This window comes from Sander vitreus, chromosome 15, assembly GCF_031162955.1.
Source record: "Sander vitreus isolate 19-12246 chromosome 15, sanVit1, whole genome shotgun sequence".
Lineage (NCBI taxonomy): Eukaryota > Metazoa > Chordata > Actinopteri > Perciformes > Percidae > Sander > Sander vitreus.
The window spans coordinates 22,254,558-22,270,225 of record NC_135869.1 but is presented as its reverse complement, the minus strand read 5'-3'; the positions used below and the strand labels follow the sequence as shown (position 1 = coordinate 22,270,225).

The window sequence follows — 15,668 nt, the reverse complement described above, 5'->3', positions numbered from 1 at the left end:
AACTAAAAATAGTTAACTTTAGAGGTACTTGATGTTAATCACCCCTCTTCTACACACTATTAAGTGATTAATACACTTAATCTGTTTTACATGACAAGTCAAATAATTCATAAAGGTGTTGAAAAACAAGCTCAATATTAACCTTGAAACTGGGAAACTGTATTTTATTGGCAGCAGTCTTTTTGCACCTGCTTCCTTCGATTGACAAAGGCATGACTACACACGGTTTATAGTTTCCTGCGTTTGCTTTTCAATGAAAGAACTACACAAGATCTGAAATAACTGTTATGAAATAGTTATTAAACTCTGGTTACTGCAGAATCCTCACATCTGCATGATGTGGGTCTATTCATAGAATTGATCCGATTTGACTATCTAGCCCCGACTCTTACATTCCTCTCTTCGATTTTCATTGCTTCATCTAGAAATCTGATATCTAGGGCGGGATGCTTCCTGCCTCTGCTTTATCCATCTGCAGTGCAGTCAGTGTGTGACAAGAAAAAAAAAAAAACTGAAGCAGAGAATACAAGTGGAGAAGAAAAATGGGCATACATGTGTGTATGAACCCTTTACAGGTTATGTGTACTGTATATCTTGACCTCCAACTGATGGAAATCAAGATATAAAGTATATTCTAAAATGTGGCACTCAAGACACCAGTCCACCAGAAGCAGACATTTGCTTTAGAGACTGTATTCAAGATCTTCAGGCCTGTGCCTGAGAAATGTTAATCCAACCCAAGAGTCAAGGAATTTAGAAGTACAAAGAAATGCACAAAATTTGTCCAATTTCTTGTTCCAAAAATCTCAACCTCTGAACTCAAACTTAAGAGCCTCATCACCACCTATATTGAACAGTTTTTTTTTATTGAAGTCATTTGTAATTAAAACATGGTCACAATGTAGAACAGGAAAAAACTAAAATTAGATTTTGTCATTAGTAAAATGTTTGATTGCTGGATATTTACTTCAATAACAACAGTTGTGCAGCTAATTGAATAGCCTACATATTAGCTAACATAGACATTCATGATGTGAAGTGGATTAATACCAAAAGAGTAACTTCATGACATCGAAGTGGCCAAAGTCCTGTATAAAATGCTGGTGAAAGTTCTTATACAAAGCAACTCATGTTATACCAGTGCTATAGCCTATGCCATTTAACCAAAATACAATTTCTCTGATAAAGGAATATTATAAATAGTTTGCAAATATCTTAAAGTGGTAGAAGCCTGAATTCCTTTGACTGGAGCAGAGGCACAAAATACATGTATATAAATGCTCACAACAAATATGTGATCAGTAACAAAGGCTCATTTGTAAACACCAATCATCTGCAGGTAGTGTGGTTTTACTAAGTGAACGGGCTTTATAGTATCCAAAAGCACCAGATCTTGGATGGGTTTCTACGTGTGTACCATGTGCTTATAATTGACATCCGCACACGTCAACAACATTAAGTGGTAAGAGTGACATGACGGCTGGTGTGAAACCTTGGCAAAGCTTTTATTTTATTCGGTCCAGTGTCGTCAGTGCGGGGATGTGAATCATTGTGTATACATCTGTCTGTCTTTACAAGTCCATGTCCTGATCGCTGACACTCTGACGAAGGTATTCTTCATACAGCTTTTTCTAGAGGGAAAGAAAAGACAGTTCAACACTCCTATACTGCCTTTCTATTGCCAGTATCATTTCAGAGTTACACACACGCACGCACGCACACTACCTTTTTGGTCTTGACCACCTCCTGAACGTACTCCAGCTTCTCCTGCAGTTGCCTTTTCTGTTTGCCTGACAGAGTTGGTTGAGTCCTGCAAAGGATTAAAGGGAATTTGATGACGTGTTAACATACGAGCTGATAAAATGTGAAAGTTGCTTTTTATCCTTTGTCAAGGGCAGTGCTGTAAATCCAGCGAGAGTCCAAATCGCATGCCGCTTCTTAACATAGATTATCTTCTTGATTCCACAGACAAAAAGTGTCACCGCTGGAGTAAAATACTATAGGCAAAAACATAGTGCATGTACTAGAGGGCTGCAACTACCAATTATTTTCATTATCAATTAAAATAGTTATTTTTGCAATTAATCAAAAATGGAGAACATATTGAATTTATTATAAACATAAGACAAAGAAAAGGAGCAAATCCTTACAATCGACAAGCTGGAACTAGAGAATATTTGGCATTTGTTGCTTGAAAAATGACATTAAGTAGTTGGCAATTCTTTTTGCAAGTTGCACGTGTCCATGGAGAAAGCTTTTTCTTTTTACATAAAATAAAAAATATTACAATAAATGAAAATGGTGGCTTTACAGTAACAGTATAGAAGCAGATTCAGCATCATCAGACGGAATACCGTCATGGATCGGGGATATTATTCTCCTACCTGAAGGAGAAGCGTGCGATGATGAGTAGGAGGAAGGAGAGAAGGACCATTCCGCCACAGCCGTAAAGCTGCTGCTCCATAGAGAGGGACTCAAACATTGTCACTACGGGAGTCTGTAGATTACAAGAGCAGCTAAAAAAAATCAGACTTGAGAGCTTTACATGTGGACGACGACTACAACACAACAGCACAATGGTGCACTCGCTTGAACGCTCACCAGGTAGAGTGAGAGTGTCACTGTGCCCTCGCGGCCCAGAGCCACCTCCAGCAGCTCCTTGGACAAAACGCCCAGCACCAGTAGCGCCATGAGAGCCAGAGGGACGCTGAAGCCCAGCAGAGTCAGCAAGCAGCTCTTACAGCGCGCCCGTCGGTTCCTAACACTGGTCTCCCTGTGAGAGCAGAGGGTCAGGGTTATACTCCGAGGGTGTAACGGACATTTCTCCCCCCCCCCACACAATTTCCAGTTTACAAACTTATGGTATGTAATTTAGGACCGTGGTAACCCAGGTCTCATTCAGGTCAGCGTTCAACGTAACCTCATAACCTGTCTCAGGCAGAGCAGTAGTTTAACTCTGTCTCCATAGAAGACGGGAGACAGAACAGCTGTATGGTAAGTGCTGCCATCCTGCAAAGGTAACGCCTCCAGCATGAGTTTAAATACACCTTCAGGAAGACAGGAAGGTAAGATGGGATGGCACCCACACTGTACTGTGTAATCCTAATTTGTCCTCAATTGAGATTTCAAAACATTCTTTTGTGCAAGTTATCAATGTCTCCCGAACATTCACTTATATGAATACAATTTGTGCTGCTCCTGAGTTTTGCCTTAACACCACTCATCTGGAACATCTGCACAGGACTAGGCTTACAGTCGGGATAAATAGGAGTCAATGAAACTGTAAAAATGCAAAAAAAAGTAACCTGACCTAGCTCCTGCACACACTGCTCTAGAATCTAGTTAAATACTGCGTACTTTATTTTTTTTATTTTTTTTACTACTGCATCAAAGCATGCCATTGTGAAAGGAATGAAACTGTATTGTGTTCTGTAGCACAAAGGGTGTCTGTGAGTTACCTGTCGTTACTCAGCGTATCAGTGATGGCCTCGCTGATGAGCTCACAGTCCTTCTCCAGGGAGTTGAGTGTATTCTGGACTGTTTGGTTAATGGTTTTCTCGATGGCGCGACACACCTCCTCAATCTGGTTTACACAGCGACTTGGCTGAGACCAAGAACAACAAATTACAATGTGCACCCGTCAGAAACTTTATATATTTATATACTATATATTTTATAATTACGATATTTATACTAATTGGAATGGAGGGAGCAGAGACATGTGCCTAGAAAGTGTACAATCGTCTAGAGCTAAAAGGAAAGCGCAACCCTTACCTTATTTGGATTAGGAATGTAGATGGTGGGCATGTCAAAACCGCATTTGTTGAGTCCCGGTCGCTTGCAGAGCTCCTGGACAATCTGCATCATTACTCTCTGAGGCAGCCAGTCACAAAAAGACAAGTCAGAGGGACAGAGTACTCCTTTTGAGTATATATAGACAATAGCTAGTAATTCTGTTAAAAAAGTCCTATATTTTATGAAAGTGAATGTCCATTTACTTGTGTGTTCTGTACTCGTACACACTTTAAAACCTGCACTGGTAAAGACACTTACCAGCAGCTCTAAACTACCCACAAAAAATGTGGAAAACGCTGGGGAAGAACACATGAAGAGGACTTGTTCTATTTTAGGTTTTCGTTCCTACTGGAGAGGCCTCAGTCTGACAACACCAGTGTATGTTTTTAAAATTGTTATACATGTTGAAAGTCCTTTTTCAACTTCTAAAAAGCAGTTCACATTAGAAGAGAGTGGGCTATGTACTTTTCTGTCAGTCTGACAGTCCAAGCTTTTACAAGCTTTTAAAATCGAGCGGTTGCTGTTCATACCTGTCGGTCCGACTCCCCCCCGGCCTCGTCAGCCTTGCTCAGGTAAAAACGCAGTCGATCTCCGTGTCTCTCATTCAGGTTCTCCACAATGTTCAGGGTGCGCTTGCACAGAGCCTGACCCATTGGGTCAAAGAAGACCAGAATCAGGTCACAGAGATCACCTGAGAGTGACAGTGGGAAGGATCATTATTTTCCACAACAGATTGAACCCCCTGTTACAAATTGTCTAAGTAAGTACACATAACAGTATTATTCTTACTGTAATAATAATTATTCTTACTTATTATAAGCTTCTCTTCTTTAGAAATTTGTTACGGTCTTCAATTGTTTTATTTGCTTCTCATTTAGACAGACGTTTGTATCATGTCACAGTTTCATCATAACTCAAAGTTCAATTTTCAAAAATCAAAGTTAGCTCACAAAAGGAAGTGGTAAGAGAATCTGTTGGGAAACCTGGAAAAAGCTCACTAATAACCATGGCCTGGGGCTTTTTGAGGCCAGTATTTCACATCGACTGGAGGAATCACAGAATCAACAAATGTTGCTCCCCTTATCTCGTATTATTTTTACAATACCATTTCAAATAACGCCGTGTCACAACACCAGCTTCAATAAAAGCTTTCGTGGGACCCGTGATAACTAGAGTTCAACAACAGACAAGGTAAGTTTGTGGCAACTCACCCAGCCACATGATAACCTCGTCCACGTCAAAGGGATACTTCATATCACCATCCACCAACCCTGGCGAATCCACAAACGTCACCAGGCTGAACCGCTTCTGTCTTGACGTGCAGATCTCTGTGCTCAAGTACTCGGAAACACCTAGAAATCAATTCAAGAATATTGGAAAATGTGGGTGAAAAACGGGTAGGACAGCAGATGTTTATACTTTAACCAATAATGCTTGATACTCATCCCTTAACAGTAAAATAAGACATGATTAGGGGTGTAAGGAGAAGAAGAAAATCGATACACTTGAGTACTGCGATATTTTATTTTGCAATACTGTATTGATTTTCAAAAAGGCAATATCGATATTTAATTTTTTCATGTAAGACAGTGGTTCACGTTTATGTTGTAACCCCCTACCGCTAGATCTCTATGCTGAGACGCACCACTAGTGTCCTTGCCTAACAGTTTCTAGCAGTGCCTGACTTTTTCTAGAAGCTAACAATGTAGCTATGGCTGAACTTTGGCCTACTTTAGCATATAAACATTTGCTCACTAAGAACCTGTGAACCACAATCCCAAACTGGCAGTTTGATTTTCTGTGTACTGAATTGTTTACCTAAAGTAAACTTCTTTGACTTGTATGAGCATCATGTATTTTTTATTTTTTTTTAAATATTAGTTTTTCTAAAATTATACTTTAAAAAAAATCCCAATATATCGCCTTACGCACAGTATCGAAATATATTGCAATATATTGAATCGTGACCCACTTGAATTAAGTTCTTACATTTGGCTTAAACACAATTACAGCACAATAACCTGAACGCTTGTCTGAGTAACACCTCATAAACATCGGTTTATCTTCCACAAGACTAGCGATTGTGGGGCTCATGGCTGTATCAGTGTTTTCAAAAAGGACCAGAGGTGCGAGGGTGCTGACACACTGATTTTGTTGCTACATCCAAGTCATTGTCAAATGGACAAAACAACAAAACAGCAAATCTCTATCAAAATGCTGGGAATTTGGGAACGGATCAGTGTGGCGGCAGTCTGAGGGGAGACAAAGTGCATCATTGTGGTGAGTCTTTAGAACAGAAGAGGGATGGACTGTGATTTGAGCTGAAATCTCACCTTTGAACTCTTGCAGAGGCTTGAAGTGTGGATATAGATGAAGGGTGGCATTTCCCTAAAGTAAAACAGAACCAGATCAGTCGGTGATAGTTTGTGAACCAGGTATCAGGAGCTCCAGAAGAACTGAAAACTCTAGGAACTAATTCAAGTCAATGTAATGAGTCATCATGAGGAAGGACTTAAAGTGCTCATATTATGCTCATTTTCTGTTCCATCTTTGTTGGGAGTCGCACATGCGCAGTAGCTAGGTAAGGACTACTACCCAGTCAGATGCAGAGTATGAGGGCGTTCCACGCTAGCAGCTAGGCGAGCATTATAACGCGTGTTACAAAGTGACGCACATTCGTCACGGAAGTAAAAGCTGGACTACAATAGAGCTGTTTGGAGCAGTTTGTGAACAGTGTTTTCTGTTGAAGATGGTAAGTGCCTTTAGGGTGGACTTTGGGCTTTTTCACTTTGTAAACCCATAACGTGCACAAAAAAAAGATATATAACACAATAAAGGAAAGGGGAAAAGCCAAAAAGCATAATACGAGCACTTTAAAAGGGGTGATAGAATGCAAAGCCAATTTTACCTTGTCATAGTTGAATAACGACAGTTTGGGAGGGTAAATAGGACATACATAGTACCTCAAAATCCCATTGACATCCCTTTCCTCTGCAAATCTCACAATTTGAAACTGCCTCTGAAAACGTGCGAATCTTAACGACGCTCATAGTTGACGTCAACTATGTGGCTGTACCTTATTTGGCTCTGGTCTCTATCTTTGTCACGCCCCAACATTTACATAGGCTACACCACTGATCTGAGATCAGGTAGTCTTCTGAATAGGTTGCGCAGATCTCAGAAATTGTATACATTGTTCATCTGCTATTTTATCACTAAATTCACTTCTGAGACTTTTTTTATGTGAGAAATCAACTATGGACGGTGCTGCCTGGGTTGCTGCCTCGCCGCCCGGCCTGTCCTCCTTCACAGACCCCGGCCCACTGTGAGCTAGATAGAGCTCCGTCACGGCTGGCAGCTCGCGGTGCTCCATACCCGCACAAAGTCACCGTTTCTGGGTTACTGGACTACCAAACGCCGCTGCCCTGACAGAGCTCCAGGGCCTGCAGTAGCTGCTCTCCCTCCCCTCTTCCTGCTAAATGGCCGGTGTGTGTGAGTGAAAGCGCGGTCAGCGAGCTTGTTACACCTGCAATCTCTTACCACAGGTTCCAGTTAATCTTATAATGGATATGTGTGTTGAGTTATCTAAACAAACGATCGGGGAAATAAACGCCTCTTGTCCACAAGTGAGCTGGATGGAGCGCTATCAATGAGAGCTAGCTTGCCTCCTCCTTTTCAATTCACAAAAATGCATTAAATTGAAATCGGACAAAAATGTTAGCTAATATTTGTAAGACCTTAGGGTAGCTGTGATATACATGCTGTGACGAAATTCAAAGTGTAAATATACTATAGTTATGCCGGCAGCTGGCCAGCTCCGCGGAGCCCCGGTAGTCCAGTAACCCAGAAACTGGTGACTTTCATTGGGTACGGAGCCCAGCAGGCTGCCGCATTCTCATCAGACTGTGTGGAGCTCCTGAAGTCCAACACGTCTTACCAAATTTGCAATTAGTCATAGATTTTCGTAAAACGGCCCATATTTGAGCTCTATATAGTTGATTTCGCACATAAAAAGTCTCAGAAGTGAATTTAGTAATGAAATAGCAGACAAACAATGTATAACCTTGCAGTGTCTGAAATATGAGACCTGCTGTCTCGTCTCCAATGTATGTGGTTCGCTCAAACCAATCAGTGTGCAGCTCATCTAAATATTCATGAGCATACCATATTTGGAAGAAAAGCTCTTGTTCCAAATAGGGCGATATTCACAGGGTAGTTAAGGGCCCATAGAATAGCAATCGGGCCATTTTCAGCCCAACCAATGTTACATACCCTATTAGGAGACCTTAAGGAACAGTGTGAAATACCCTATATAATCATTCTATCACCCCTTTAAACATCAATAAAACAGTCACTGTTGCGATATGAGGAAAACAATTTGAAATTCATATTTTGTTACTTCTTCCTGGAGCAAATAAAAAAATGTATCTTACAATAATGGCACCTTATCGTTTTTTTTACTGTTGCACTTACTGTAAGAGATTCTCTCTTCCGCCCACTTGTAACAAAGTTAAAGCCTTGGGTCTCAATAGCCACTCCAGTGCGCTGAATGTGCTCTTCAACATACCTGACAAAAAAAAAAAAAAAGGTATAACAAAGAGGTATTGGTCACAAACAATTAAGTGATGCTTCAGTGAGACACTGTTGGAGAAATATTTGTTTCAAAGTCTTTTGTCCACTGTCTAAACTAAATCAATTAAATTCAAGATTCAGCAAAATCAATAGACTGGTGCATGCTCTGTATTTGCTGAGACAAGGATCACGGTAAACTCTTAGCTGCACTCATGCATTATAGATTGCATTTATCAGTTAAACGTTCAAATAAATTGCATACAACGCTGTGCCAAGGAGGGATGTACCAGAATGCAACGGACACAAATTAAGATGGAAAGTCTTAGACAAGATTAGATGTTCTAGGTAGCAATTTTCTGTTGTGTGCACTTTTATATTTCCTTGTTTCATTGTGTTTTATATAAGACATCACTTTGTCTGCTAAGCATTAAGTAGTTTGATCTTGGGTGGAAAGACTTGTTCTCTGTGAAGAACATTAGGACATACTTTTGTAAAACATATTTACCAGTTGATGAAGGAGCTTTTTCCAGCAGAGTGGTTTCCCATCAGCATCACAGTAATCTTTTTTCTGGGCGGCAGCAACTTCACACTGACAGATTCGGCAACAGAGATCAACCCTGGACAAAACATGATGCAACGTTTTTGTAAAAAAAAATTTAAAAAAAATCACGGATGTTTCTATCAAGTTAAACTGGAGCCATCATGGTGCTGTGGTTGCACCTGCAGGACTCTGAGGTCAGACAGTCAAGAGCAAGACTACTACTTGAGCGAGTAGGAGCTGGAGAAAGGACACAAACACTCAGTAGGAGCAATTATTTTTCCAAATAATAATAAAGCACATATTGCATCTAAAAAAAAAAAATGTAATTTTAACGTTACTTCATTCATTTTTGGGGACCCAACTTTCCTGGCTGGACTGTCCCTTTTAAACTGACACCAACTATATACCAAAACTCAATGTACTATGAGCTAGCATACAATGCAAAAACGTTGTGACTGTGTAGCTGACTCAAGAATTAATTGGCAGCTGACCAGGACTAATACAACTTTATCGCTAGCTGCTCAACGTAAGCCAAATCACAAAATCCCAATAGCTAGCTAGCTAGCGCCCTGTATCAGGAATAATGTCTCACTTACTCTGTTAGCTAGCTAACCCCCGGTCAGCAAACAGCTTGCTAGCTTAACTTTATTATCAAATAGATGAATGTTGGAGCGATTTCCAGTGAAGGTTTGAGTCCAGCAAACCACGTCAGCCAACTCACCGCTATTGGGATCCGTGTACAATTGATGACAATCCCGCAATATGCGCTCATCGCAGGACACACCGCCGGTTATCGCGTCTGCGTTTGCAGCACTTCGGCTCTTGATTTTCCCAGACATTGTTAGACTGTGGTGATGATGATACTTAACGACTCTCTGAACTAGCTATTAACAAAGCCGGCCGGTTTGCCTTGTTTGAATCGCGCCGGTCCGCTGAAACACGGGGTTGGTTGAGACGTACGGCCACGTTGTCAGCTAGAGAGCGACTTTGGTCGCCCAGGATTTTGGGTAATGTAGTTTATTTAATTAATGAAGCGTCATACATGTAGTCATGTACTTAACGTGCCCTACAACAGCCACAAGTAGGGAAACACATTACAGTACTTTTTTTTTTTTTTTTTACAATTTTTGTGATAAAATTCGGAAATTTACCACAATTCTTTTAACATTTATTTTTATTTTTATTAACATTGGAGATTTGTTAAGCTAGAAGTGAGAAAACAGTAACATATGTTGATGCACCGTGGGCTCAATTTATGACAACTCAAAAATCTGTCTGGCTCGTTTGTGGGGAACAGTCAAAGTAGCAATTTTGTGTCAATTGAGCAAAGACTATGGGTGGCGTTAGGTTTAATTAGGCTACTTTTACAGTTTTTTTTAAGAGAAACAGAGTGACATACTTCAACTCCTGCAAACTTAATGCATGTGATTTGTCATTTTCATGCATGGGAAGGCAGATTTGCTGGTTGGAAGATGAAGAATAATATCCTCAAATACAAAAGGGAATGGCAGCAGAACTGCCAGGCCCCTAATACGTTCGGACACCATGCAAATACATTGTATAATATAATTGTCTCAACTTTAAAATACTATTTTGCACCTTTTTGCCAGTCTTACTGAGTTGTCCTTACATATAGCATATTTAACTGCAATAATAAGGTATAGCTTGCTGCTGTCTGAGTGAGGAGAGTATATCTGCAGTTCAAGGCCAATCTGGAAAAGATTACACTCTTTAATAAATGATTGAGAGTGAACGCCCAGAAGGAGCCTATAGAGTGTTTGGGCCTGCATCCAGCAGGTGAAAAGAGCCGTTGCACAACAGTATAAGACAAACAAAAATGGACAATGAACAAATAATAATGACAATTATAGTTTTTATTTGCCCATGAAGTTTTCCTATTCACAATGGGAAAGAAAACACATCAGACCTGATGTAGATTGCTTTAGATAAAAAAAAAAAAAAATAATGCATTTTATGGGTGTTGTAGCACTTCATAGTGCATCCATTCTCAAGATTTGCATACACATTTGATTAGATTAGTGCTCCTGATGCCACCACATGCTGAGACATAAAGGCAGCTACAAATAGAGTACACAATGTATAATTATCACTTTTAAGACACACATTTACTTTATGAGGAAAGATGCACAAATCAACTCCAGAATTCCTACTGATTTACAGTTTCAAGTGAGTCAAATGAATAACAAAAAAGACTAGATCAGACATTTTGCTGTCAGAAACTTTCAGTGCAAGTTTACCCCTGTATATGGGTAGACACCCCTGGATACACTTTTACATGATAGCATTTACAACCCAATCAGCAAAGCCTTGTGTATAACATCAGTCATAATAATGAAACTAATTAAGATGTATATCATTTGATCACTCACCCCACCATTTATACATTTTTGTCTTGTATTAACCAAATGCCCAATTCACTTTAGGCAGAAAAAAAAATCCATCCAAACTTTTGTAGGCAAAGGTTAGAGGATTTTGTGACTGGCAGGCTGCCAATTTGAATAATACAACTGGGGAAATCTGGATGGGAAATACTCTCCCTTCCTGCAACAGCAAATGCTAATAGTGTACTGTAAATGCTTCAGTGGAGCTGGTAAGTGGCCTGGATGTACCGAGTCTCTATCAGAGCTGAAAGTGCATCTGCATAGGTGTGAACATATTTATGATTATGCTTTTAGTGAGATTTGAACAGCAGAATCTCCCCACACACAGCTACTGGTATCGTACCTTAATACAAGTGAATATCATGTCATGCAGGCGAACGTTGCGGCTTGCGCAGAGATGAGAACAAATAAAAGGGCTTATACTGTAGGATGTGTGGCACCTCCTAGACCTGTGTGGACCTAATTTAATAAAGTTATTGTGTAAGGCACATCCCTTGAAATGTACATTTCCTGTCTTTTTTTTCTGTGACAAAAGTTGAACAGCAGCTCTAACATGGACTGAGCCATGTCCTCTGAGCAGACCACAGCAAAGCTTTCAACCTGTTTGTTTCATTCAATTCATACATTCTGCTATATTAATCCAAAAGCGCAGTCACTACACAATGTTGCTGAACATTGTATAATGGACATATTAGGTTGTCAGTACTACAACTACAATAATTATGTTTAAATTAGTTTAGATTTGCATACGGTTAGGTGTCATGCATCCTTAGCACACAGAGAGCAACAAGGCTCTTAATGTTTACTTCATCGTCATGTCCAAGTAGAGTCGGTCGCCCTTGGTTACCAGTGAGCTTGTCTCTCTTTGGAAACCAGCTCCAGGAAATGGGAATGACTCGCGTAGAGCAGGAAGGATGAGTCAACGTCAACCCACTGGACTTGTCCTGCGTCATCGCCAGCTTGGAGCGGCAGCTCGCTCACACTGTTGCCTGCGGTAACCATAAAGATATGTCATTGCTCTACAGAAACCCAGTTTGTTGCACCCGGAGAGGAAAATGTCTCAAGAACTATAACAAGTTTCAAAAAATAGTTAGCAAATTTCTGGAGCGTTTGCAGCACGAATGGAATACCGGATGTCTAAAGGGCAAACTTTTTTTCCTTTTCTTTTTTTTAAAGTGACAATTGAAAAGGAAAAACAAAGAACATTCTTCCTGCTTATTGATACCTGAGTCATCATGAAAGTTGACAGCTATCGTCTCCATCCAAGCATTGTCAGTGTTTCTAGGATCGTCCACATAGCCTTTATAGACCTAAATAAGAAGAAAATATATTATAGTTTTCCTCATAGAAGCCTTTGTTGACTGGTTGTTGTTGTTGTCGTATTGTCTTGTTGGCAGTAAACAAGTGAGTGTGTGTCAATTCCGGACCTGAAACCCTGCCGATTTGAAGAGTTTATTGATGCGTTCACTGATTTTTGCTGTCTCTGATGGCGAAATGGCCAGCGTGTTCAATGCTTCTTCTGAGAACTCCCTCTGCAGCGTGAGAGAGACCTGCTCCCCTGGATCTACCATCCCCTACAAAACAAACACATGCACGCAAATAAACAAGTCCAAAGATCATGACATCTTACATACCCAAAACCACTCAAACCCGGCCATGTCTTGGCTTTGATTTATTTTTGTCGCCCCTGAGCATTCTTGAATAGCTGAGAGCATATCATGGTAGACACACCTATGTCAATAAAGCTTGAAAAAGAAATGTAGAAGCCACCAACCCCGGGAATGGCCCACTCCCCGCAGTCTTTCCTCTTGATGGACACAAACTGCAGGATAGGCAGCTTGGAGACTGAGTGATATATCTTTTCTCCTTTGGCATCTACTTTCCATCTGTCAAACATTGACAACACATCAGGTGGTCAGACATTAATGAAAAGCTGCAAAAAGTGTCCTTGTTCTTTGGTAGTTGAGCAACTCCATCTTTTTGACATGACAGATAACTGTTCTGGTACAGTTATGTCACGATTCGATTCAAAAATCAATTTTTGATTCAAAAACGATTCTCGATTTTAAAAAATGATTCACAGTATGTAAATGTAGTTACTTTTCCCATGTGATTGCAGTAGACATACAATAAAAAAAGAAAGATATATATATATATATTAAAATATATTAAAAAAATAATAATAATGTGTATATATATATATATATATATATATATACACACACATTATTATTATTTTTTTAATATATTTTTATATATATATATATATTTTTTTATATATATATATATATATATATATATATATATATGTATATATATATATATATATATACACACATTATTATTATTTTTTTAATATATTTTTATATATATATATATATATATATATATATATATATATACACACATACACACACACACATTATTATTTTTTTGATAAAAAAATATTAATCGATTTTTGGAATTCTATGAATCGATTTTGAATCGGTAGAGCTTGAATCGCGATTCGATTTTTTTTTGCACACCCCTAGGTGATATCATGTTTTGGAAGAACCGTAAATTATTCTCTGAATTTTCCCAGTTTAAATTATTCTTTATGTAACTAAACTGAGTAAGGAATTATGGTTGTTATGGCAAGTATCTTCATTCATGTGTAGAGTAAAGAAAACGTTACCTGGTGACAATGGGATCTGCTGCGTGATTGGGTCCCCATCGTCCCAGCAAACCTCTACCAGTCACCCCTGTGCGTCCATGTGGATTTCTACACGAGTAAAAAGCAAAAGCTAATATATTTATAAGCAGATAAGAATATTATACCAAACAGAAAACTCTTTAGTAAAGAGCACATAGTGCATTGTAGACCTTCCAATTGAATACTTTAGCTCCTGCTATATGTGAAAGTAACATTAGGAAAGTGTTTGCCACCTGAAATAGATAAACTGATATACAAAGTCTTGTTACTTTGACTTTCTTTTGGAGTCTGCTCTCTACCAGTCCTTCCAGAAAAATGCAGAGTTTTTTTTGTGATTGTTGCGGGCAAAAATCCTTGAAAAAATGCGGCCCCCGCATAAATATGCGGACTTTGGCTGATTATGCATTGAATTATGCGATCGCATAATCACGTTTTTCTGGAGGAACTGTCTCTACCCGTCAAGGCTTGAAAATCACTGAATAGATTAGATGTGTAGATGTGAACTAACTGCTTGTTTGGAGCAAATCCAACTGAGAGTTTAAGAACAAATATTTCGTGGTATTATTCGATAACTTACAGTGGCTTTCCCTCTTCTATTCTGTAGCTGCCGTCAAAGCTTGTCCTATCCACAGCACCATCCACAGTGTTGAACTTTGGAGAGAAAGAGCTGCGAAACAAGCAAAGGACATCATAAACTTCAGCTGACCTTTGAAAACAAAGAGCAAGTATAACAATCAGAATGTCTCACAGCAGTAAAGAAAATAACTACATTTACAATTCATTCAACATGCACAAGTTTACCTAACTTGATGAACTTTAAATAACATATGTGTTGCTCACCCAATTTCAGGATCCGCCCATACTGGCTTATTTACTACTGAAGGGTCGGTGTAGCTGACTGGATTATACTGCGGCCAGTTCTGACGCCAGTCCACCTTGTCATCAGGCACGAGGAAGCGCTGGATTTTGGAACCTGGGTACTCGAGGCATCTGGACTTGACATGAGGCGCTGCTGAAGATGGCATTGTCTGGATACTAGTCGTGTAAAGGTTACAGAAACTGGTACTGATGGTTTGAGTGGGCCTGAAAGGGTGAGAAGATGAGCAGGCGATAACAGCCCTGCAGGGGAAGAAGTATGAGACATGGAAATCCGGTTAAGTAGGCTACGCCTTGCTCACTCTACCTTCGCTGCAGCAGCATGGCATGTCCCCACATTCCATATTAATATGGTGTTAAATGGAAATAAAGTCTGACTATACTCTTGCACGTAAGCAACGTTAATCATATACATCGATATAAAAACAGTTAGCTATAATGGTTATATCTTCTGTAATATTCAATCATATCGCCTGGCAGTGATCAATGACTTTGACAGAAATAGCTACTGCAGCACATATGTCTAACGTTACTTTTGATTTCAGCCCAAACTGTCCTAAAATGTAAAATAGTCACAGCTTCAAGTTCACGTTAAATCTTAATAAGTAACGTTTTGTCCATACCTAACTCCAGGGGTGCAGACGGTACATGGGAGTCCGAAAAGAGTAAGAGCTAGACGAATCCGGCCGATCCAGTCTAGCCTACGGAGACAATGTGTTATTCCTTGAGACATCAATCAGTACCAACACAACATGCAGCACCAAAGTAACCAGGAAGTGCGCCGCCCGAC

General features: G+C 39.6%; 2 protein-coding genes across 3 annotated transcripts; both read right to left on the bottom strand.

Moving 5' to 3' along the window:
• Positions 1-847: 847 nt before the first annotated feature.
• Positions 848-9,892, bottom strand: LOC144530467 (uncharacterized). The gene is made up of 12 exons (XM_078270049.1): positions 9,630-9,892; positions 8,873-8,984; positions 8,269-8,362; positions 6,129-6,183; positions 5,007-5,147; positions 4,326-4,486; positions 3,775-3,873; positions 3,459-3,604; positions 2,602-2,773; positions 2,385-2,497; positions 1,726-1,810; positions 848-1,631 (listed from the first exon to the last, which is right to left on the bottom strand). Exons 1-12 carry the CDS (start codon positions 9,745-9,747, stop codon positions 1,572-1,574), a joined length of 1,356 nt encoding a protein of 451 aa, XP_078126175.1. The 5' UTR covers positions 9,748-9,892; the 3' UTR covers positions 848-1,571.
• An 872-nt stretch (positions 9,893-10,764) lies between these two features.
• nudt9 (nudix (nucleoside diphosphate linked moiety X)-type motif 9) lies at positions 10,765-15,653 on the bottom strand. Of its 2 annotated transcripts, none has more exons than XM_078269784.1 (8): positions 15,502-15,653; positions 14,843-15,085; positions 14,580-14,669; positions 13,985-14,071; positions 13,085-13,196; positions 12,738-12,884; positions 12,536-12,620; positions 10,765-12,299 (listed from the first exon to the last, which is right to left on the bottom strand). In XM_078269784.1, exons 1-8 carry the CDS (start codon positions 15,609-15,611, stop codon positions 12,154-12,156), a joined length of 1,020 nt encoding a protein of 339 aa, XP_078125910.1. In that variant the 5' UTR covers positions 15,612-15,653; the 3' UTR covers positions 10,765-12,153. The 2 variants fall into 2 exon arrangements, with proteins under 2 accessions (XP_078125910.1, XP_078125909.1); XM_078269783.1 differs by having other exon boundaries at positions 14,843-15,121; positions 15,502-15,652.
• Between the last annotated feature and the right edge of the window lie 15 nt (positions 15,654-15,668).